Below are 25,115 nucleotides of genomic sequence, written 5' to 3'. Positions count from 1 at the left end.
GGGAAGCTCCAGGCAGACAGCCCAGCAAACAGCAGCACACAGCTGAAAGTGAGACTCAGAGGAGACAGTTGAGGAAAGAAAGTGGCGACAGACCTCATCCCAAATTTGGCGGTGGAAACCTGGCTTCTCCTGGCTGTCAGCCTGGTGCTCCTCTGTCAGTAACTGTCCAGATTCCTCTCCTCTGTTAACTTGGACTTGGGGTGCTACTCAGGCCTCTGCTCCCTTATCTGTTTTGAAGATCAAAAGAGATGTTCAAGGAGGAGTAGCTTAATTGTTGGATGCTACAAACACATAAAGGTTATTATTGATCTTATGCAGATTTATGAAGAAATAAATAAGCATTTGTCCCAGCCACCTTCTCATTTTGGTAACTAGGAGGGTTTAGGGACAGCATTTGGTAGTGGGAATGACCTAATTAGGTTAGATTTGACCTATACTAGTAAATGAAAACTCAGCAAAGGCAGATTACAAACTGCTGAACATGATGGGGAGTGTGATCCTCATCCCCTTCCCAGATTCTGGGGATTCTGGGGGCAGGAGGGAGCAGCTTGGGTTTTTGTCTCATTACCTTCGTTTTCTGGGTTCTCTGTCTGCTGGAAGGGGTGTGTAGAAGTTCTTCCTCTGTAGACCTGGTGGTCCCCGCTCCCCTAACTTCCACCCCAGGATATCATTTACATAACGCACCGGGAACACCAAGACTTCACAGGAAGCTGTCCCCTGGCTCTTCCCTCTTTCCTGTGCCATGCCCCTGAAAATCCCCTCCCTCCTATGACTCACTCCTCCACCCTGTCATACACAGAACTGTTTATCTTGCAATGATTAATCTCTAGAGCAAAGGAGACCTGGAGGAAGTTTTGAGGATTTATTCTTTGCTTTAATCTTTTTCCTCCAGTCTCTGGGAGGCTAGGATTAATATAGAGCTTTGTTTCTCACCTAATGGGAATCTACTAGCAGCCTGTAAAGGCAGGAGCTGTGAAAGCCAATTTGGATTTTACACATTTTTTCCCCGTTTATGTTATAGTACGGAGGGCGAACCCTCTCACTGGTGGGATTCCTGGCATCCTAGAGCAGGTGGAGAGAAGAGTTACTTTCCACTGTGGGTAGTGGAGGCTCCACCTGTCACATTTGTCTTCTACCTCAATTTGACTTTTATTAAGAGTAGGGAACCACAATTACATGAAAATAGAAAATGTAAACCTGATTTTCTTTCATAGAAAGCTTAGGAATTCAGTGAGTTGTGGCAACATGATTTCCATTTTCTAACATTTTAAAATGAATTGATATAGTTTACATTCATTTGCTTTTAAACCAGAATTTTTTGGAGATAGATTATTTCCAGCATGTTCCTTCCGGATGATAAAAGAGGGCTGTTAGTTCAGTATTTGTGACAATAAATGTGTGTAAAATAACGTCACCTTTCTAGAATAATATCAGGAATATGAGTCTAATGCACGAATGTGTATCTCTAAGACAAGACTGCATATGTCTTTTTAAATATAGATGCCTGACAGTTTATTTTAATAACTCCTTTTTGAATATACCTGCTTAGCAGATTGTCTTAAACTGTCAGGCAGGGGAGTAAGCAATACTGTGAGCCAGTGACGATAGCAAAGTCATCCAGGTAGGATCCATATGAAGTGAGAAAATATTCCTCAGCTCTCGGGGCAGAACTCCAAAGAGATATTCATGGGTCCTGGCCCCCTAGTGGAGGTCACTCAAAGGGCAAACAGGTTGGCATCTCATCTGCTTCAAGCCTGGACACAGGGACATCAAATGTGTCACTCTGTATGTGGTCTGCCATGTTGTGGGGCTGTCACTACAGACTCGGGCAGCCAGGCAGACAATACCTTAGCCTTAGATGATGCTGGTGCAGCCCAGGAGTCAGAAGCCATAGTGTAGACCATGCCCTCCTTAGGCCAACACAATTACATGCAATAGATGACTGGCTTTTCTGTTACCCTCTCATTGGAACCGAAGGTGGCATTACTCTACCAAACAGAGGAGAGCTGGAAAGAAACTAAACAGCTTGTCCAGCACAGCCTCTGCCTTGACATGGAACCATGTGAGTCTAGACACTGTATTTTATTGAGGATTTTGGCATCAATGTTCATCAGGGGTATTGGTCTAAAATTCTTTTTTTTTGTTGTTGTGTCTTTGCCAGGCTTTGGTATCAGGATGATGCAGTCCTCATAAAATGAGTTAGGGAGGATTCCCTCCTTTTCTATTGATTGGAATAGTCTCAGAAAGAATGGTACCAGCTCATTCCTTCTGAAACTATTCCAATCAATAGAAAAAGAGGGAATCCTCCCTAACACATTTTATGAGGCCAGCATCGTCCTGATACCAAAGCCTGGCAGAGACATAACCAAAAAAGAGAATTTCAGACCAATATTCTTGATGAATATTGATGCAAAAATCCTCAATAAAATACTGGCAAACCGAATCCAGCAGCACATCAAAAAGCTTATACACCATGATCAAGTGGGCTTCATCCCTGGGATGCAAGGCTGGTTCAACATATGCAAATCAATAAATGTAATCCAGCATATAAACAGAACCAAAGACAAAAACCATATGATTATCTCAATAGATGCAGAAAAGGCCTTTGACGAAATTCAACAACTCTTCATCCTAAAAGCTCTCAATAAATTAGGTATTGATGGGACGTATCTCAAAATCATAAGAGCTATCTATGACAAACCCACAGCCAATATCATACTGAATGGGCAAAAACTGGAAGCATTCCCTTTGAAAACTGGCACAAGACGGGGATGCCCTCTCTCACCACTCCTATTCAACATAGTGCTGGAAGTTCTGGCCAGAGCAATCAGGCAGGAGAAGGAAATAAAGAGTATTCAATAAGGAAAAGAGGAAGTCAAATTGTCCCTGTCTGCAGATGACATGATTGTATATCTAGAAAACCCCATTGTCTCAGCCCAAAATCTCCTTAAGCTGATTAGCAACTTCAGCAAAGTCTCAGCATACAAAATCAATGTACAAAAATCACAAGCATTCTTGTACACCAATCACAGACAAACAGAGAGCCAAATCATGAGTGAACTCCCATTCACAATTGCTTCAAAGAGAATCAAATACCTAGGAATCCAACTTACAAGGGATGTGAAGGACCTCTTCAAGGAGAACTACAAACCACTGCTCAATGAAATAAAAGAGGATACAAACAAATGGAAGAACATTCCATGCTCATGGGTTGGAAGAATCAATATCGTGAAAATGGCCATACTGCCCAAGGTAATTTATAGATTCAGTGCCATCCCCATCAAGCTACCAATGACTTTCTTCACAGAATTCGAAAAAACTACTTTAAAGTTCATATGGAACCAAAAAAGAGCCCGCATCACCAAGTCAATCCTAAGCCAAAAGAACAAAGCTGGAGGCATCACACTACCTGACTTCATACTACAAGGCTACAGTAACCAAAACAACATGGTACTGGCACCACAACAGAGACATAGATCAATGGAACAGAACAGAGCCCTCAGAAATAATGCCGCATATCTACAACTATCTGATCTTTGATAAACCTGACAAAAACAAGCAATGGGAAAAGGATTCCCTATTGAATAAATGGTGCTGGGAAAATTGGCTAGCCATATGTAGAAAGCTGAAACTGGATCCCTTCCTTACACCTTATAAAAAATTAATTCAAGATGGATTAAAGACTTAAATGTTAGACCTAAAACCATAAAAACCCTAGAAGAAAGCCTAGGCAATACCATTCAGGACATAGGGGTGGGCAAGGACTTCATGTCTAAAACACCAAAAGCAATGGCAACAAAAGCCAAAATTGACAAATGGGATCTAATTAAACTAAAGAGCTTCTGCACAGCAAAAGAAACAACCATCAGAGTGAACAGGCAACCTACAGAATGGGAGAAAATTTTCACAACCTACTCATCTGACAAAGGGCTAATACCCAGAATCTACAATGAACTCAAACAAATTTACAAGAAAAAAACAAACAACCCCATCAAAAAGTGGGTGAAGGACATGAACAGACAATTCTCAAAAGAAGACATTTATGCAGCCAAAAAAACACGTGCAAAAATGCTTATCATCAGTGGCCATCAGAGAAATGCAAATCAAAACCACAATGAGATACCATCTCACACCAGTTAGAATGGCAATCATTAAAAAGTCAGGAAACAACAGGTGCTGGAGAGGATGTGGAGAAATAGGAACACTTTTACACTGTTGGTGGGACTGTAAACTAGTTCAACCATTGTGGAAGTCAGTGTGGCGATTCCTCAGGGATCTAAAACTAGAAATACCATTTGACCCAGCCATCCCATTACTAGGTATATACCCAAAGGACTATAAATCATGCTGGATAAAGACACATGCACACGTATGTTTATTGCAGCACTATTCACAATAGCAAAGACTTGGAACCAACACAAATGTCCAACAACGATAGACTGGATTAAGAAAACGTGGCATGTGGAGCCAAAATGGCCGAATAGGAACAGCTCCGGTCTCCAGCTCCCAGCCCCAGCGACACAGAAGACGGGTGATTTCTGCATTTCTGCTTGAGGTACCGCTTTCATCTCACTAGGGAGTGCCTAACAGTGGGTTCAGGACAGTCGGTGAAGCGCACTGTGCGCGAGCCGAGGCAGGGCGAGGCATTGCCTCACTCGGGAAGTGCAAGGGGTCAGGGAGTTCCTTTTCCTAGTCAAAGAAAGGGGTAACAGACGGCACCTGGAATATCGGGTCAGTCCCGTCCTAATACTGCGCTTTTCCAACGGGCCTGGAAAACGGCACACTGGGAGATTGTGTCCCGCACCTGGCTCGGGGGGTCCTATGCCCACAGAGTCTTGCTGATTGCTAGCACAGCAGTCTGAGATCAAGCTGCAAGGCGGCAACGAGGCTGGGGGAGGGGCGCCCGCCATTGCCCAGGCTTGCTTAGGTAAACAAAGCAGCCAGGAAGCTCGAACTGGGTGGAGCCCACCACAGCTCAAGGAGGCCTGCCTGCCTCTGTAGGCTCCACCTCTGGGGGCAGGGCACAGACAACCAAAAACTCAGCCAGAACCTCCACAGCCTTAAATGTCCCTGTCTGACTGACAGCTTTGAAGAGAGTAGTGGTTCTCCCAGCACGCAGCTGGAGATCTGAGAACGGACAGACTGCCTCCTAAAGTGGGTCCCTCACCCCTGAGCAGCCTAACTGGGAGGCACCCCCCAGTAGGGACAGACTGACACCTCATTAAACCGGGTACTCCTCTGAGACAAAACTTTCAGAGGAACTATCAGACAGCTGAATTTGTGGTCTCACGAAAATCCACTGTTCTGCAGCCACCGGTGCTGACACCCAGCCAAACAGGGTCTGGAGTGGACCTCTAGTAAACTCCAACAGACCTGCAGCTGAGGGTCTTGTCTGGTAGAAGGAAAATTAACAAACAGAAAGGACATCCACACCAAAAACCCATCTGTACATCACCATCATCGAAGACAAAAAGTAGACAAAACCACAAAGATGGGGAAAAAACAGAGCAAAAAAACTGGAAACTCTAAAAAACAGAGCACCTCTCCTCCTCCAAAGGAACGCAGTTCCTCACCAGCAATGGAACAAAGCTGGATGGAGGATGACTTTGATGAGTTGAGAGAAGAAGGCTTCAGACGATCAAACTACTCTGAGCTACGAGAGGAAATTCAAAACAATAGCAAAGAAGTTAAAAACTTTGAAAAAAAATTAGAAGAATGGATAACTAGAATAACCAATGGAGAGAAGGGCTTAAAAGAGATGATGGAGCTGAAAGCCAAGTTTCGAGAACTACGCGAAGAATGCAGAAGCCTCAGTAGCAGATGCGATCAACTGGAAGAAAGGGTATTGCTGATAGAAGATGAAATGAATGAAATGAAGAGAGAAGGGAAGTTTAGAGAAAAAAGAATAAAAAGAAATGAACAAAGCCTCCAAGAAATTTGGGACTATGTGAAAAGACCAAACCTACGTCTGATTGGTGTACCTGAAAATGATGGGGAGAATGGAACCGAGTTGGAAAACACTCTGCAAGATATTATCCAGGAGAACTTCCCCAATCTAGCAAGGCAGGCCAGCATTCAGACTCAGGAAATACAGAGAACGCCACAGAGATACTCCTCGAGAAGAACAACTACAAGACACATAATTGTCAGATTCACCAAAGTTGAAATGAAGGAAAAAATGTTAAGGGCAGCCAGAGAGAAAGGTCGGGTTACCCACAAAGGGAAGCCCATCAGACTAACAGCTGATCTCTCAGCAGAAACTCTACAAGCCAGAAGAGAGTGGGGGCCGATATTCAACATTCTTAAAGAAAAGAATTTTCAACCCAGAATTCCCTATCCCGCCAAACTAAGCTTCATAAGTGAAGGAGAAATAAAATACTTTACAGACAAGCAAACGCTGAGTGATTTTGTCACCACCAGGCCTGCCCTAAAAGAGCTCCTGAAGGAAGCACTAAACATGGAAAGGAACAACCGGTACCAGCCCCTGCAAAACCATGCCAAATTGTAAAGACCATCGAGGCTAGGAAGAAACTATAGCAACTAACGAGCAAAATAACCAACTAACATCATAATGACAGGATCAGATTCACACATAACAATATTCACGTTAAATGTAAATGGGCTAAATGCTCCAATCAAAAGACACAGACTGGCAAACTGGATAAGGAGTCAGGACCCATCAGTGTGCTGTATTCAGGAAACCCATCTCACGCGCAGAGACACACATAGACTCAAAATAAAGGGATGGAGGAAGATCTATCAAGCAACTGGAAAACAAAAAAAGGCAGGGGTTGCAATCCTAGTCTCTGATAAAATAGACTTTAAACCAACAAAGATCAAAAGAGACAAAGAAGGCCATTACATAATGGTAAAGGGATCAATTCAACAAGAAGAGCTAACTATCCTAAATATATATGCACCCAACACAGGAGCACCCAGATTCATAAAGCAAGTCCTCAGTGACCTACAAAGGGACTTAAACTCCCACACAATAATAATGGGAGATTTTAACACCCCACTGTCAGCATTAGACAGATCAACGAGACAGAAAGTTAACAAGGATATCCAGGAATTGAACTCAGCTCTACATAAAGTGGACCTAATAGACATCTACAGAACTCTCCACCCCAAATCAACAGAATATACATTTTTTTCAGCACCACACCACACCTATTCCAAAATTGACCACATAGTTGGAAGTAAAGCTCTTCTCAGCAAATGTAAAAGAACAGAGATTATAACAAACTGTCTCTCAGACCACAGTGCAATCAAACTAGAACTCAGGATTAAGAAACTCACTCAAAACCGCTCAACTACATGGAAACTGAACAACCTGCTCCTGAATGACTATTGGGTACATAATGAAATGAATGCAGAAATAAAGATGTTCTTTGAAACCAACGAGAACAAAGACACAACATACCAGAATCTCTGGGACACGTTCAAAGCAGTGTGTAGAGGGAAATTTATAGCACTAAATGCCCACAAGAGAAAGCAGGAAAGATCCAAAATTGACACCCTAACATCACAATTAAAAGAACTAGAAAAGCAAGAGCAAACACATTCAAAAGCTAGCAGAAGGCTAGAAATAACTAAAATCAGAGCAGAACTGAAGGAAATAGAGACACAAAAAACCCTTCAAAAAATTAATGAATCCAGGAGCTGGTTTTTTGAAAAGATCAACAAAATTGATAGACCACTAGCAAGACTAATAAAGAAGAAAAGAGAGAAGAATCAAATAGATGCAATAAAAAACGAAAAAGGGGATATCACCACCGATCCCACAGAAATACAATCTACCATCAGAGAATACTACAAACACCTCTATGCAAATAAACTAGAAAATCTAGAAGAAATGGATAAATTCCTGGACAAATACACCCTCCCAAGACTAAACCAGGAAGAAGTTGAATCTCTGAATAGACCAATAACAGGTTCTGAAATTGTGGCAATAATCAATAGCTTACCAACCAAAAAGAGTCCAGGACCTGATGGATTCACAGCTGAATTCTACCACAGGTACAAGGAGGAACTGGTACCATTCCTTCTGAAACTATTCCAATCGATAGAAAAAGAGGGAATCCTCCCTAACACATTTTACGAAGCCAGCATCATCCTGATACCAAAACCTGGCAGAGACATAACCAAAAAAGAGAATTTCAGACCAATATCCTTGATGAACATTGATGCAAAAATCCTCAATAAAATACTGGCAAACCGAATCCAGCAGCACATCAAAAAGCTTATCCACCATGATCAAGTGGGCTTCATCCCTGGGATGCAAGGCTGGTTCAACATACGCAAATCAATAAATGTAATCCAGCATATAAACAGAACCAAAGACAAAAACCACATGATTATCTCAATAGATGCAGAAAAGGCCTTTGACAAAATTCAACAACCCTTCATGCTAAAAACTCTCAATAAATTAGGTATTGATGGGACGTATCTCAAAATAATAAGAGCTATCTATGACAAACCCACAGCCAATATCATACTGAATGGGCAAAAACTGGAAGCATTCCCTCTGAAAACTGGCACAAGACAGGGATGCCCTCTCTCACCGCTCCTATTCAACATAGTGCTGGAAGTTCTGGCCAGAGCAATCAGGCAGGAGAAGGAAATAAAGGATATTCAATTAGGAAAAGAGGAAGTCAAATTGTCCCTGTTTGCAGATGACATGATTGTATATCTAGAAAACCCCATTGTCTCAGCCCAAAATCTCCTTAAGCTGATTAGCAACTTCAGCAAAGTCTCAGGATACAAAATTAATGTACAAAAATCACAAGCATTCTTGTACACCAATAACAGACAAACAGAGAGCCAAATCATGAGTGAACTCCCATTCACAATTGCTTCAAAGAGAATAAAATACCTAGGAATCCAACTTACAAGGGATGTGAAGGACCTCTTCAAGGAGAACTACAAACCACTGCTCAATGAAATAAAAGAGGATACAAACAAATGGAAGAACATTCCATGCTCATGGGTTGGAAGAATCAATATCGTGAAAATGGCCATACTGCCCAAGGTAATTTATAGATTCAATGCCATCCCCATCAAGCTACCAATGACTTTCTTCACAGAATTGGAAAAAACTACTTTAAAGTTCATATGGAACCAAAAAAGAGCCCGCATCGCCAAGTCAATCCTAAGCCAAAAGAACAAAGCTGGAGGCATCACGCTACCTGACTTTAAACTATACTACAAGGCTACAGTAACCAAAACAGCATGGTACTGGTACCACCACAGAGACATAGATCAATGGAACAGAAAAGAGCCCTCAGAAATGATGCCACATAGCTACAACTATCTGATCTTTGACAAACCTGACAAAAACAAGAAATGGGGAAAGGATTCCCTATTTAATAAATGGTGCTGGGAAAACTGGCTAGCCATATGTAGAAAGCTGAAACTGGATCCCTTCCTTACACCTTATACAAAAATTAATTCAAGATGGATAAAGACTTATATGTTAGATCTAAAACCATTAAAATCCTACAAGAAAACCTAGGCAATACCATTCAGGACATAGGCGTGGGCAAGGACTTCATGTCTAAAACACCAAAAGCAATGGCAACAAAAGCCAAAATCGACAAATGGGATCTCATTAAACTGAAGAGCTTCTGCACAGCGAAAGAAACTATCATCAGAGTGAACAGGCAACCTACACAATGGGAGAAAATTTTTGCAACCTACTCATCTGACAAAGGGCTAATATCCAGAATCTACAATGAACTCAAACAAATTTACAAGAAAAAAACAAACAACCCCATCAAAAAGTGGGCAGAGGACATGAACAGACACTTCTCAAAAGAAGACATTTATGCAGCCAAAAAACACATGAAGAAATGCTCCTCATCACTGGCCATCAGAGAAATGCAAATCAAAACCACAGTGAGATACCATCTCACACCAGTTAGAATGGCCATCATTAAAAAATCAGGAAACAACAGGTGCTGGAGAGGATGTGGAGAAATAGGAACACTTTTACACTGTTGGTGGGACTGTAAACTAGTTCAACCATTGTGGAAGTCAGTGTGGCGATTCCTCAGGGATCTAGAACTAGAAATACCATTTGACCCAGCCATCCCATTACTGGGTATATACCCAAAGGACTATAAATCATGCTGCTATAAAGACACATGCACACGTATGTTTATTGCGGCACTATTCACAATAGCAAAGAGTTGGAACCAACCCAAATGTCCAACAACGATAGACTGGATTAAGAAAATGTGGCACATATACACCATGGAATACTATGCAGCCATAAAAAATGATGAGTTCGTGTCCTTTGTAGGGACATGGATGAAACTGGAAAACATCATTCTCAGTAAACTATCGCAAGGACAAAAAACCAAACACCGCATGTTCTCACTCATAGGTGGGAATTGAACAATGAGAACTCATGGACACAGGAAGGGGAACATCACGCTCCGGGGACTGTTGTGGGGTGGGGGGAGGCGGGAGGGACAGCATTAGGAGATACACCTAATGCTAAGTGACGAGTTAATGGGTGCAGGGAATCAACATGGCACATGGATACATATGTAACAAACCTGCACATTGTGCACATGTACCCTAAAACCCTAAAGTATAAAAAAAAAAAAAAAAAAAGAACATGTGGCACATATACGTCATGGAATACTATGCAGCCATAAAAAATGATGAGTTCATGTCCTTTGTAGGGACATGGATGAAACTGGAAAACATCATTCTCAGTAAACTATCGCAAGGACAAAAAACCAAACACTGCATGTTCTCACTCATAGGTGGGAATTGAAGAGTGAGAACTCATGGACACAGGAAGGGGAACATCACACTCTGGGGACTGTTGTGGTTTGGGGGGAGGGGGGAGGGACAGCATTAGGAGATATACCTAATGCTAAATGACCAGTTAATGGGTGCAGCAAACCAACACGGCACATGGATACATATGTAACAAACCTGCACATTGTGCACATGTACCCTAAAACCTAAAGTATAATAAAATAAATAAATAAATGAAAGAAAGAATGGTACCAGCTATTCTTTATACCTCTGGTAGAATTCGGCTGTGAATCCGTTTAATCCTGGACTTTTTGGTTGGTAGGCTCTTAATTATTGTCTCAATTTCAGGGTCTGTTATTGGTCTATTCAGACATTCAACTTCCTCCCGGTTTGGTCTTGGGAGGGTTCATGTGTCCAGGAATTTATCCATTTCTTCTAGATTTTCTAGTTTATTTGCATAGAGGTGTTTACAGTATTGTCTGATGGTAGTTTGTATTTCTGTGAGATCGGTGGTGATATCCCCTTTATCATTTTTTATTATGTCTATTTGATTCTTCTCTCTTTTATTCTTTATTAGTCTGGCTAGCAGTCTATCAATTTTGTTGATCTTTTCAAAAAACCAGCTCCTGGGTTTCAGTGATTTATTTGAAGGGTTTTGAAACTATCTCTTTCAGTTCTCCTCTGATCTTAGTTATTTCTTGCCTTCTGCTAGCTTTTGAATGTGTTTGCTCTTGCTTCTCTAGTTCTTTGAATTGTGATGTTAGGGTGTTGATTTTAGATCTTTCCTACTTTCTCTTGTGGTCATTTAGTGCTATAAATTTCCCTCTACACATTGCTTTACATGTGTCCTAGAGATTCTGGTACGTTGTGTCTTTGTTCTCATTCATTTCAAGACATCTTTATTTCTGCCTTCATTTTGTTATTTGCCCAGTAGTCATTCAGGAGCAGGTTGTTCAGTCTTCATGTAGTTGTGTGGTTTTGAGTGAGTTTCTTAATCCTGAGTTGTAATTTGATTGCATTGTTGTCTGAGAGACAGTTTGTTGTGATTTCCATTCTTTTACATTTGTTGAGCAGTGCTTTATGTCCCATTATGTGGTCAATTTTAGAATAAGTGTGATGTGGTGCTGAGAAGAATGTATATTCTGTTGATTTGGGGTGTGGATTTCTGTAGATGTCTATTCAGTCCACTGGGTGCAGAGCTGAGTGGACATGAACATTTTATCAAAGAAGAAACACAGCTATCAAAAATAAAGAAATGTTCAACCTTGTTAATAATAAAGTGGCTGGCCTCTGGTTCATTCCTGTAATCCCAGTCCTTTGCAAGGCTGAGAAAGGAGGATCACTTGAGGCCACAAGTTCAAGATCATCCTAGACAAGTCAATTCAAGACCAGACTTCATGTCTACAAAACACCAAAAAATTAGCCAGGCATGGTGATGCATGCCTGTCATCCCAGCTACTCAGGAGGCTGAGGCAGGAGGATGGCTTGAGCCTGGGAGGTTGAAGTGGCAGTGAGCCATGATTGTGCCATTGCACTCCAGCCCGGGCAATGCAGCAAGACTCTGTCTAAACAATAATAATAATAGTAATAATAATAATAATAATAATAAAGAAAATGGTTGGGATGCCATTCCTTACTTATTCAATATACAAAGTTAAAAGCAATTTCTACTTTTTCTATTTTTTTATTACTAAAAAAAGGTGAACCATTCTCACAGCCTGAAATGCTTCTCACCTTCCCCTCTTCTATACAAACACTTCTCTGTCGATGATAATGCAAACAGTCACTCTTTTAGGAAGCCTTCACCCCAGATCGTTCCAGATCCCCTTATCTCTGCCTTCCCAGAGCTCCTGGTGTCTCCCCAGTTCCCTCTGTGTGGTGAAGTACCCCCACCTTGGGTCTCAGCATGACTCGTTCTGTGAAGGTCTTGTTCACATTTTCCCTTATGGTTCTGTTCCCCTGTGTTGTGTCATAGCACTGGGCAGAGTGGACAACCCATTCACACTGATAGAGAGGGCCCCATGGTTCTGGAGATAACCATGTAATTGATCAGAATAGGGCATTGAGGGCTGGGTGTCAGGCATGGGCTGCACTTGAAGGGGCAGGCCACCTGGAAAGTCACTGGGTTTGGCAAGCTTCCTAGTAACATCTCTCCCTGGGGTCCTCTTGGAACTTCATGCAAAAATGCTGGATGCGGGTTTATTCTGGAGAGATAGTTCATTCCGATAATCAATGAAAATCATGTCCCAACTAAAGTTCATAAACTCCAGTTTGTAAACTGAGATAATCTCAGCTGAATGAACTTGCTGACCCTTTGCTTTCCCCCAGCCTCTCGGTGCCCTTGAAATCATGTCAGTTCAAGCAGCCCCATGAGGTATTACAATGTTTAGTTATTTCAGTGTTTATTAAACCTTGCCCTATGTTGACCCCAGGTGAATCATAAGCTGGACTTCTGACAAGGAGAAGTTATGATATTCTTTTCAATTACAGAAAAAGTAAGTTAATTGATAGGATTTTTAAAAAATATTACTAGTTTTGAAAAGGTAATTTGTGCACATGGTAAACAAGAAGGTATAAGAAGATAATGTGTTTATACTACTGAGAATGATGTTTTCTCTAATTTTTTTTGGTAGATGCTTTCATCAGATTAAGAAAATTCCCTGCTACTAGTTGTTGAAGGTTTTTTATATCATGAATGGGAATTGAATATTATCATGTATTATTAATATATCGTTATTGAACTATCAAAGGCTCTTCCTAAAACAATCGAGATGATCTTATAATCGTTCTCCTTTAATCTGTTGATGAGATCATTGGCATTTATAATTTTTCTCTGTTAACTATTCTTGAGTCTCAGGTTTAAATTCAACTTGGTCATGGTGTATTGTCTTTGAACACTGCTGTCTCTGGCTTGCTACTGTTGTGTTCAGGATTTTTGCACTGATGCTCATGAATGAGACTGGCATGCCATCTTCCTTTGCGGTCCTGATTTTTTTCTGACTTGAATCATGTGGCCTTCATGGAATGAGTTGGGCGTGATACCTTCTTTTCCATGTATCTGGATTGATGGGACATTTTGGAGTCTCTCCAGATGGCCCTCAATGGTCCCTGCCTTCTCATTGTTAGGCTACTAGGCAACCCCTTCTCATTTCTGGTAGGCCCAGGAACCTGTGGGTTTTATGTTTGTTTGTTTGTTTGTTTTTTGAGTTGGAGTCTTGCTCTGTCTCCCAGCCTGGAGTTGGAGTGCAATGGCCTGATCTCAGCTCACTGCAACCCCCACCTCCAGGGTTCAAGCAATTCTCCTGCCTCAGCCTCCTGAGTATCTGGGATTACAGGCATCCACCACCACATCTGGCTAATTTTTGTATTTTTAGTAGAGATGGGGTTTCAAAATATAGGCCATTCTGATCTCTTTGCCAGGCTAGTCTCAAATTCCTGACCTCATGATCTGCCTGCCTCAGCCTCCCAAAGTGCTGAGATTACAGTCTTGTGTCTCCACACCGAGTGAACCTGTGGTTTTTAAAAGCTCCCCATGCATGTGAATGCTGTGAGCATCCCAGGATGACAGCCACTGTGTGTTCAGCTGTTGGAACTGTGAGAAAGCACCAGTGGGACCCTCTCCAGCACTTGCCTGCTGAGGTCATGGAAGAGGCTTGTCGGGGAGATGATGCCCTGGTTGACTCCTGAAGGATGGTTAGGAATGCACCAGATGGAAGCTGGGTTGGACCCACTCTATGCTAAACAACAGCTTGTGTGGACACAAGGAGACACGGACATGTCATTTTTGTAGAGGCTGGGGAGTGACCAATCACACCATTTGCTTAAAACATCGTGTACATTTGGAGAAGTGGACTAAGACAGGCTGAAGAAGCTGACAGAGGCCAGATGAGAAAGGGTCTTGTGTTACTTCCTAGAGTTATTTAGATTTTATCCTGTGAGTGATAGGAGCAGTTGGAGGGACTGAAGCCAAGGAAACATGCTTCAAGATTCCATGTTTTTTGAGATGCTATCTGGTGGCTGAGTAGAGAATTCCCTGGATAAGTCCTGCCCAGGGTCAGGCAAAAGAAGTTAGGAGGTTACCGAAATAAGGAGTATGAGAAACGGTGTAGGTTTTGCTGATGTTTTGTAACACATCTCATGACAATCTTCATTTCCTTCACCAATTTCCTGTTTCATTAATTCCCTTCCACGTGCTCTTCTGAAAATTGCCTCACATTCTTTGATTTCTCTTTTACGTATTGGTTTCATCACCTTTTACTTTTTGCTTTCCCGGGAACACAAATGATTCTGATTGTGACATGTCAGAATTATATGCAACATTCCCCTTTCTGCTGAAACATGAGCTCACCGAATACACAATTTAGTAAAGTGTAGGATGCACATGTTGTTTTCATGGTCATAACCAGCTCTGTAGCATTTTATAACTACACTGGCAGTGTGCTGGGAGGTGTAGAGAGAAATATTTATCTCATGTATGGCTGAGACAACCTGCCAAGTTGTTTTAGGAGCCTCCTTGGAATCCCAGCAAGAATGCCACCGACACAATTTGAAATCACAATGTCCTGCTCCATGCCCTGGCTTCATGGCTTAGTCACCTCTGCAAGTCTCTTTCTGTCTGTTTCCGTGTCTATAAAGTATGAGTTAAATCATCCTAACACTATTCATCTTATAAAGTTTTCTTGCTGATATTAAGAGAGTTGGGAAAGAACTGTAAAAATTGTGAAGTGCCATGGAGATGTTAGTGGTTACTTTATTCAAGAAATAGACACCCTAGAATGGAGTAGAAAGCCAACAGTTATGATTAAGTCCACCCCTTCTTCTTTTTTTTTAATTTACAAAGAAAGGTTTAATTGACTCCCAGTTCCTGGTTGGGGAGGCCTCAGGAAACTTCCAATCATGGCAATTGGCAAAGTGGAAGAAGGCACCTTCTTCACAAGGTGGCAGGAGAGAGCGAGCTCCTCTTCTTTTTTGTCATAAAGTCTACAGAAGTGCTTATACTTCAGGGCAAGGGCAGGCAGGGAGAAGAAAGGACATTGCTTCACCCCAGCCCTCACTGACAAGTTTGCCAGGGGACTTCACTTTGTCCCAGTGTATGGGGCAGAGCTCTGGCCACTACCCATTCAGAAGGCCTGAGCTGCATTGCTAGTTCCCCACTAACTCTGTGTGACCTTGGGCAAGGCTGGGCATGTGTCAAAAGATTATGACCCTGGGCTCTCAAGCTAGAGAATCTACATATGAATCCTGGCTCTGCTAGAGCAATTAGTGATGCAACCTTGGATGGGTCAGTTAACCTTCCTGTGGCTTAGTTTGCTCATCTGTAAAGTAGGGATCATAACAATATCAATACCATGGGGTTGTTAGACAGATTGAATCAGTTAGTGCAGGGCAAATACTTAGCATGACACGTATTCACTATCATTTCCTTGAGTAAGAGCTGAGTGTGAGTGGGTGTGAGAATGTGTGAAACCCTTTCACTGCAATCTCAGTTAAGAAACCAATTCAGAATGTAAAGTTCAGGGCCTAAATGGGTGGTTATCTTCTCCCAGTTGCATCCTATCCCACCTTTGCTCTTCTCCTGCCCATAGGAGCTATTGGACTTCGATTGGGCTGGAAGACCTGGTGGACACTAAGTGATCTATAAGAGAAGGAGAATAGAGGACAGGAAATGTCTTCAAAACTCCTAGAGGGACACAGAGGCTGAGAAGCAGGCAGTCCTGCAGGGGTCTTCTGATTGGGACAAGGAGGACCTTGGTCTTCATAGGCCAATTCTGGTCAATTTCCCCCATGGACAGATGAGGAAACAGGCCCAGGAATATCCAGGGTCTCACACTTCCCATCCGTCAAGTCTTGTTGATTGTGTTGTATTCACGTCTTTCAAAGAGAGATAGAGTTTAGGGAAAGAAAGAAGGATCAACTGTGTCTGATACCACTGGGAGCTTAAGTAAAGGGTTCTTTTACTTCATAGCATTAATCCCAATTTGTAATTCAGTATTATTTGTGTGGCTGTTTAGTATCTCTTTGTCCTATTAGAGAGCTAGCTTCATCAGGGCAAGGATTCTGATTCTTTAATATTTAGTGCTTGCCACATGCCCTGAACACAGCAGGCATACAGGCTAATCAACATACAGTGGCATCGAAGTGAGACACCTACCTCCTCCAGTGCCTAGAGTATATGTCCATGGACCTGTCACTCTCCTCAACACAACCCCCAAGCATGAGGCCCAGAAGCATTAGCTAATCCCCTCCTCCAGCCACCAAAACTTAAAGGCCACGTGTGGTGGCTCCCATCTGAAATCCCAGAACTTTAGGAGACAGCAGCAGGAGGATCAATTGAGGCCAGGAATTTGAGACCAGCCTGGGCAACATAGCTAGACCCCATCTGTACTAAAAATTGGCTGGGCATGGTGGTATGCCTGTAGCATCAGCTACTGAGGAGGCTGAGGTAGGAGGATCACTTGAACCCAGGAGATGGAAGCTACAGCGAGTTATAACCACAGCACTGAACTCCAGCCTGAGCAACAGAGTGAGACCCTGCCTCCAAACAATTTTAAAAATAAATAAATAAAAACAAAACTTAGATACCACCTGGTCACCCCAACCTGCAAATTCAAGTTTTCCCCTACTGAGAAGAATGGGGACTTGAGAGCTGAGTTACAGAGAGATAATCTTCCTTTTTTTTTTTTTTTTTTTTTGTTTACATCCTCAAGATCATGACCTGTGAAATTTGAATCTAATACACAAATCATTCCAGAGCAATGTTGCTTCCCCCTATCACCAGCAATTCACTTGGCCACGGGAAGTCAGGACAAGCTTCCCAGAAGAGAGGTACCACTTGGGCTACCAATATAAAAGGATGAAAATATCGGAGTGAAGGTGTTCCTTGCATCACTGAGTCCCTGGACAGCCTGTCCACTCATGCTGATATCTGAGCCTAATGCTTCTCTGAATGTTGAGATTTAACTTTGATCCAATGAAACCAGACCAAGAAAGAAGAAACGTCTTTCATTGCTGATAAGGACATGATTTTTCTCATAGTTTTATGATTATTTTTCCTTAGCTGTACTATAATTATCTGCTTATTTGTCTCTTCATGTGCTTAGGGTACAAAGTTGACCAAGACCAAGAATAATGTCTGGGAGCACAGTACTGAGAGCACAGCTTTAAAAAACATGATGAATGCTTTAATACAGGAAATGAGTAGGGGAGAGGCATGTGGTACTTGGGTATTCTTCCAATACATAGTATCTTCCTTGACACAGTCAGTGCAGCTCTCAGTAGTCAAGTCCCTACATGTTAGAAGATGTTATCTTCTGTGGAATTAAGTGGCAGAACATGCCTTCGATTATTTTCCTTTGCAGAACAACACCAATTGCTTTAGTTAGGACAGAGTGCTGGCTGCATTTGAGTTCCAAGCAACGATTAGTCTATCACTGTTGGTATAGATTCCAACCAGTCACACCACCTCCTGAAGTTTGTAGGGCAGGTAAATCGTCATCTTAGAATAAAAATCATCTTAGCCAAGTATGTGTTTGAGAGGAAAGCAGAAAACATATTCTTTTCTATAAGAGTTTTGTTTCTAAAAAAAAAATAAGAAAGGCTCTTGGTTTAGGTGAGCTAATGAAGTTGTTGATAGTTATCAGATGACACTGGAATCTTTACTTGTCTGAATGTGCTCTGTGCACCTCTCAGTGTGGGAACATAGAGATGGAGATCCTCCAGCAATGCCACTGATATGGTCAGAAACTGCATCTTTCTTTCTCCCTGCTGGGATGAGATGGAGTCCTTTGTTCTAGAAGACCCACGGGGTGCCGCTGGGAGTAACCCTTGAGACAGGAACACGAATCTCAACCAATTTCTGGTTGCAGCCTTGAGTCTCACTATTTCCCACAGTGATGCTTAGCAGGGAATGGCAGGTGCACCAGAGCAGCAGAGGACCTTCTATCTCTGTTAGCTTTTTATAATGTTTTATTGTGATCAGTAGCAGTTGGGAAGCTACTTGCAGTCACTGAGCCTCAGTTTCTACATCTGTAAACTGGGGATAGTAGCATGGCCCTATTTAATGTGCTCAGCAAAGCCACTAAAAGGAGACAGAAATGTATCAGAATTCCCTGGACTTTTATCCTACTTCTCCTGGGGATTGTCACCCACCTTCCCATGTCTGTCCTTTGTTGGTTTGACACTTGCTGTCACTTCTTTCCTTAGGTACCTCTCTGTAGGGCTCCATTATTCCAGGGATTCCAGAGTTACAGCACATGCATAGCTCCATCCAAGCACGTTTATGTGTCTCCTGCTGCAATAGGCTGTCCCCAAGGAAGCTGTGGCTCCCAGCACACGCCTGGCACAACACTGCCCATGACATTCACCCACTTGGCCTTGAATCTGACATGGAATCTGGCATGATGTTCACCCACTCAGGCCAGGTGCCGAGCAGCCCTGGAGGCTTAGGGGCCAGAGGGATGGGAAAAGGTGCATTTCTGGGGTGAGTATCAGTTTCTGCAGGAGGGCTGAACCTGAGAAAGAATAAAGAGAGAAGGAAGTGAACAAGCATAGCTTAAACATCATCTATTTCTACTGAGTTTTATGAACTCTGAGATTTTGTTTGTCATGTAATCCTTTCCTCAGGCGAAGCAGACACAGAACTTGGGTCTGAGTGAAGATAATGAGCTGATATAATTTTCACACCCTCATCACTGAGATCTCTCCCATCAGGAATGGGTCAGGGGGCTCACAGGTGGCAGCAATTGCTATTACAGGCATCATCTCTACCAGCTCCTGGCACCTGCTCTCCTCCCATTAGAAAATCCTCCATTTTTCAAAAAGGAAGCCATTTGCTTTGAATTCCAATTCCACCCTCAAGAGGCTGGGACCGTCTTATTGGAGTCCTTGATGCTGTGTGACCTGCAGTGACCGCTGCCCCACCGTTGCTGGCTGAGGTGGTTTGGGTCCACCTCGCCATCTGGGCAGTTGTTCTCTTCTCTCTTTCTCTCTCGTTTCCAGACATGCAGTATTTCCAGAGAGAAGGAGCCACTCTTTGGCAAAGAACCTGTCTAACTTGCTATGTATGGCAGGACTTTTGAAAGCTACAAAGGAAGCAGCACAAATTGATACTATTCCACTAAGCCATCAGCTGCATTTCATCCATGCCCTGTCTCTTTTTTAGGGGTCCTCTTGCCAACAGAATCACAGAGGACCAACCTGAAAGTGCAGAGAGCAGCTGAGGCATAGCCAAGAGCTCTGGCTGTGTTAATGACCTAAGAAGATGGAGTGGTCACCAGAAAGTCAGAGGAAGTGACACACAGTGGCCTGGCAATCCCAGCCAAGTCAACTCCACCAGTCTTTCTGGTCACCCACTGTGTGTGCAGCACCCTGATAGGGATCAGAGTCATGACAGTGAGTAAGACCAGACTATGTCCTTGAGGACCTCACCTCTGCTCAGGGAAACAGGCGTGGAAACACACAATGGTGGTAAAGAGGAAAGAGGACAATAGGACTGCATGAAGGGGACGGAAAGTGCCCATGGGAGGAAATGGTTACATCTGTGTGAGGAGGTAGGTGAGGAAAGACTCTAAGAGAAGGCTCTGTCTGGCTGGGTTTGGAAGGATGTGTAGGAGTCTTCTAGGGGGCACCGGCACACTCCAGGCATAGGTAAAGATCTGTAGGCCTGGCTTGTTGGGATGAGTTTCAAGTATTCTGGAATGAGGACAGCCATAGAGACAAGAGGAGAGTTAATAGATTTTATGCCAATGGCTCCATTTGTGTTTCTGATAAGAACCCAGAACCCTTGCACTCCCCAGCAACACTGATTGTTTGATTGTTTATGATTCCACATAGAATATTAACTCAAAGGAGGTCAGTGAGTGGTGTGTGTGTGTGTGATTATTTGCCAAATGTCAAGGTGGAGAAGCCTTTTCCAACTGCAGGTCGATCACAGGGGCCCCTGCTACTGGCTGCAGCTCCAGCCCTGCCTCGTTCTCCACCATATAAACAATCCAACAGCCTCACTGAATCACTGCTGTGCAGGGCAGGAAAGCTCCACGCACACAGCCCAGCAAACAGCAGCACACAGCTGAAAGGAAGACTCAGAGGAGAGAGATAAGGAAGGAAAGTAGCGATGGATCTCATCCCAAACTTGGCCGTGGAAACCTGGCTTCTCCTGGCTGTCAGCCTGGTGCTCCTCTATCTGTGAGTAACTGTTCAGGCTCCTCTTCTCTGTTTCCTTGGACTTGGGGTGCTAGTCAGGCCTCTCTTTCCCTTATCTGTTTTGAAGATCAAAAAGGATGTTCAGGCTGGGCGTGGTGGCTCACACCTGTCATCCCAGAACTTTGAGACGCTGAGGCAGGTGGACTGCCTGAGGTCAGGAGTTCAAGACTCGCCTGGCTAACATGGTGAAAACACATCTCTACTAAAATTACAAATTTAGCTTGCATGGTAGTGCATACCTGTAGTCCCAGCTACTTGGGAGGCTGAGGCAGGAGAATTGCTTGAACCTGGGAAGAGGAGGTTGAAGTGAACTGAGATCATGCCACTGCACTCCAGCCTGGGTAACAGAGTGAGATTCCATCTCAAAAAAAAAAAAGAGAAAAAAAAGAAAAAAAAAGATTTTCAAGGAGAAGTAGTTCAAGTGTTGGACGCTACAAACATATAGAGGTTATGATGGATCTTTTGCACATCTATAAAGGAATAAATAAGCATCTCCCCCATCCATCTTCAGTGGAAAGAATGGTTTAGGGACAGCATTGATTGAGGATAATCTAATAGACAATGGTTTGGACCCAGCTTACTAAACCAGAATTTTGATTTTACATTTTTCCCTTTAAGTTGCAGGAGAAGAGGATGAATCTTCTCTCCAGTGAGATCCTGGCATCCTAGAGCAGGTGGAGAGAAGAGTCTCTCCCTACTGTGTGTAGTGGAGGTTTCCCACCTATCACATTTTACTTCTAACTCAATTTCACACTTATTAAGAGTAAGGAATCATGGTCACATGGAAACAGAAAATATAAACCTCGTTTTAATTCTTTCACAGAAAAGTTAGCAATTCAGTGAGTTGTGGTAACATAGTTTCCATCTACTGGCATTTCAACATGAATTGATGTGGCTTAAATTCATCATTTTTAAAGCCAGATTTTTTTGGAGATAGATTAATTCCAGCATGTTCCTTCTGGGTGATAAAAGAGGGCTATTAGTTCAGTATTTGTGACAATACATGTGTATAAAATAAGCTTACCTTTCCAGAATAATGTCAGGAATATGAGTCTAATGCACAAATGTCTATCTCTAGGACAAGATTGCAAATGTCTTTTTAAAAATACTTTCCCAAGAGTTTATTTTAATACCCCCATTTCAAATACACCTGCTTAGCAGGTTATCCTAAACTCTCAGGGCTAGGAAGTAAGCAAGACTGTGAGCCAGTGACGATAGCAAAAGCATCCAGGTAGGATCAAGATGAAGTGAGAAAATATTCCTCACTCCTCAGTGTAGAACTCCAAATAGATATTCATGGGTCCTGGCCCCCTAGTGGAAGTCACTTGAAGGATAAACATGTTGGCATCTCATCTGCCTGAAGCCTGAACACAAGGGCACCATCAGTGCCACTCTGTGTGTGGTTGGCGATGTTGTGGGGCTGTCGCTACAGATTCTGGCAGTCAGGCAGACAATACCTTAGCCTTAAACCATGCCGGTACAGCCCAGGATTCAGAAGCTGTAGTGTAGACCATGCCCTTCTTAGGCCTATACAATTACATGCAATAGATGACTGATTCTTCTGTTAGCCTCTTCATTGTAACTGAAAGCAGCATTACTCTACCAAACAGAGAGGAGCTGGAAAGAAACTAAACAGTTTGCCTAGCCTAGCCTCTGCCTTGATATGGAACCATGTGAGTCTAGACGCTCACCTAGATCTTTCCTCGGGGGCCAATGCTGCTGACACATTAACTCAGTAGTTTGTCCTGGCCTGAGAGATCATGTAACTTGTAGAAAGTTTAGAAGCAGAGATTAGTGTCATTGATTTTCCATGGCAGGGACAACAAAGGAAGGAACAGGAGTGGGAAAACCCAAGGCCACCCTGGTTTTGGTAGAGGATGCATACACTTCCACTAACTGTTCTGGGGCAAGGATCCAAATGCACTATTGGGCTTGGCTATGCTGTCTCTGCTGGGTTCTCCAAACACGAGCCTCCATGCCATTTCTCAGTTGTATTTTACCACATATTATAAGAGTCACCGGATTTGTACAGAATGTTTGGAACCTATACTGCCTTAAGGGCAACACTTTAAAGAAGAGAAAACAAGGTCTTAATTGAACTGTCTGGAACACTTTATGGTTACTTATGTGGAATACTCCATTTTTGCTATCAACAGGAAGGTACCTGGCCATTAGAAGGTGCCTGTCTTTCAGCTGAAAGCACATATGAGGCATATGGATACATTTATACACACCATACTCTAGAACCGCGTTTTCCTAATTTGCCTGTCTGGGGCCAAGCTTGTGGGACTAGCAGATTCATGGTTGAATTGATGGCTGGCTACCTCTTCCATCAGCTGTTCTTCTTCATCCAGTCTTCTACCCCTCAGTAACCTCAGACTGGGAAGGTCTTCAGATATCCAGAACTCCCAGTTGGGGGGTCCATACATGGCCCATCAAAGATGGGTTGCAAGCAGGCCTGCTACAGGGAGCAGCAGCCTTGATGGGTTTTCCTACAGACAATTGATGTGCAGATGCAATAAACTGACTGCTTTGTAATTGATCACCTTGACAAAAAATGATCATGTCTGGCTGTATTAGTCTTTTCTTCCATTGCTATAAAGAAATATCTCAGGGTGGGTAATTTAGAAAGGAATGAGATTTAATTGGCTCATGGTTCTGCAGGCTCTACAGGAAGCATAGCAACTTCTGCCTCTAGGGAGGCCTCAGGAAATTTACAATCATGGCAGAGGGTGAAGGAGATCTTACATGACTGGAGCAGAAGCAAGAGAGGGTAGAGAGGAGGTGCCACACACTTTTAAACCACCAGATCTCATAAAAACTCATTGTCAAGAGGACAGCACCCAAAGGGGATGGTGTGAAACCATGAGAAACTGCCCCTAAGATACAATCACCTTCTATCGGGCCCCACTTCCAGAATTGGGGATTACATTTCAACGTGAGATTTGGGTAGGGGCACAGATTCAGACCATACCACTGGCACTGTGTTTATCAGGTGGATATCACCAGTTGGAAGGCTAGATTCCACAAGAGGAGGAATGTCCTTGTTCTTAGTTGTGATTCTTCTGCACAGTGTCATTCAGGAAAATATGAGTCAATCACCCTCCGCAATAGCTCAAATCAACCAGATCATCTGACCACAGAGACTGAGGTGTAGCTGAAACGTGCTCGCATTTCTACGAGGCCAATGGAAGCCTGGAGCACAGTTGTCAATCTGTAGAAATAAGGACTCTGTGACTCCTCCAAGACCTCTCTGTGAATGACAGTTTAAGAAGATCCTAAAACAGGGTCAGAGCTTAGGGGGAAGGGAAAACATAAAAGACTCTGAGCAAATTCTAAGGACAGGGTCACCATAGGCTCTCAGTGACCCCCTGTGATCGAGTCGATGCAGTGATGCAAAATCTCATTATCATTGCAGAAAACAAAAAAAAAATTGTCACCCTTTCTACCTAGGATGAGAATCCCAAAATCAGGGAAGAGTCCACTTACTAAAAAGACATGAGGGAATGACGTGCCCTGGAAGAATTCCTGCCTGAACCTCTCAGGACCATTCACATTTGAGAACATTTATCAAATATTCATTCCAGGACTGGGACCATGAAGACTTCAGCTGCTTTTAGCTAATTATTGTAACTTTTTTGTGTCTCATGGTGGAGGCATGAAAGGACCTGATGAACAAATATAATCATTGCCGTTGGAGTTACTGTTATTTTTTATGGCCTTAATGTTACCTCCTTCTCTTGATTATTCCAGTTCCTCAGTCAGTGGCTCACCAGCCCCTATATCTATAAAGTCACAATCCCTGAGACCTGATATCTGTTTCACTTTGTAGATATGGAACCCATTCACATGGACTTTTTAAGAAGCTTGGAATTCCAGGGCCCACACCTCTGCCTTTTGTAGGAAATATTTGGTCCTACCGTAAGGTGAGTGTTTTTGAGCTTCCTCTTTTGCTTCTTATGATTGCAAAGATCAAGTTATTTCCATCAGTAAACATGCTTCTCCTCAGGAGGAATGTCTGAGGTTTTATACTTTCAGAAACAGTGTGTAGGCATCACTCAGAGCATGGCAAGGTTTACCCTGGGTCTCTCTTGCTAACTCTTAGGAACCTCAAGTTTGCCTCAGTTGGACAGCCCAAATGT

General features: G+C 42.9%; 1 protein-coding gene across 4 annotated transcripts in view; it reads left to right on the top strand.

Moving 5' to 3' along the window:
- The first annotated feature begins 125 nt into the window (after positions 1-125).
- The window catches only part of CYP3A7 (cytochrome P450 family 3 subfamily A member 7), a 70,095-nt gene continuing 45,105 nt past the window's right edge, over positions 126-25,115 (top strand). For 2 of the 4 annotated variants that reach the window (XM_055292443.2, XM_055292444.2), the window contains exons 1-2: positions 20,664-20,955; positions 24,806-24,899. In XM_055292443.2, the coding sequence (XP_055148418.1) occupies positions 20,885-20,955; positions 24,806-24,899 (165 nt within the window). In that variant the 5' untranslated portion in view covers positions 20,664-20,884. Of the gene's footprint in view, positions 159-20,663; positions 20,956-24,805; positions 24,900-25,115 lie in introns of those variants that run through there. The other 2 variants (XM_055292446.2, XM_055292445.2) reach the window with 2 other exon arrangements.

This window comes from Symphalangus syndactylus, chromosome 9 (genome assembly GCF_028878055.3).
Source record: "Symphalangus syndactylus isolate Jambi chromosome 9, NHGRI_mSymSyn1-v2.1_pri, whole genome shotgun sequence".
In the NCBI taxonomy this organism is placed as follows: Eukaryota; Metazoa; Chordata; class Mammalia; order Primates; family Hylobatidae; genus Symphalangus; species Symphalangus syndactylus.
The sequence above is the reverse complement of the archived record's forward strand: the minus strand, read 5'-3'. Positions and strand labels throughout refer to the sequence as shown.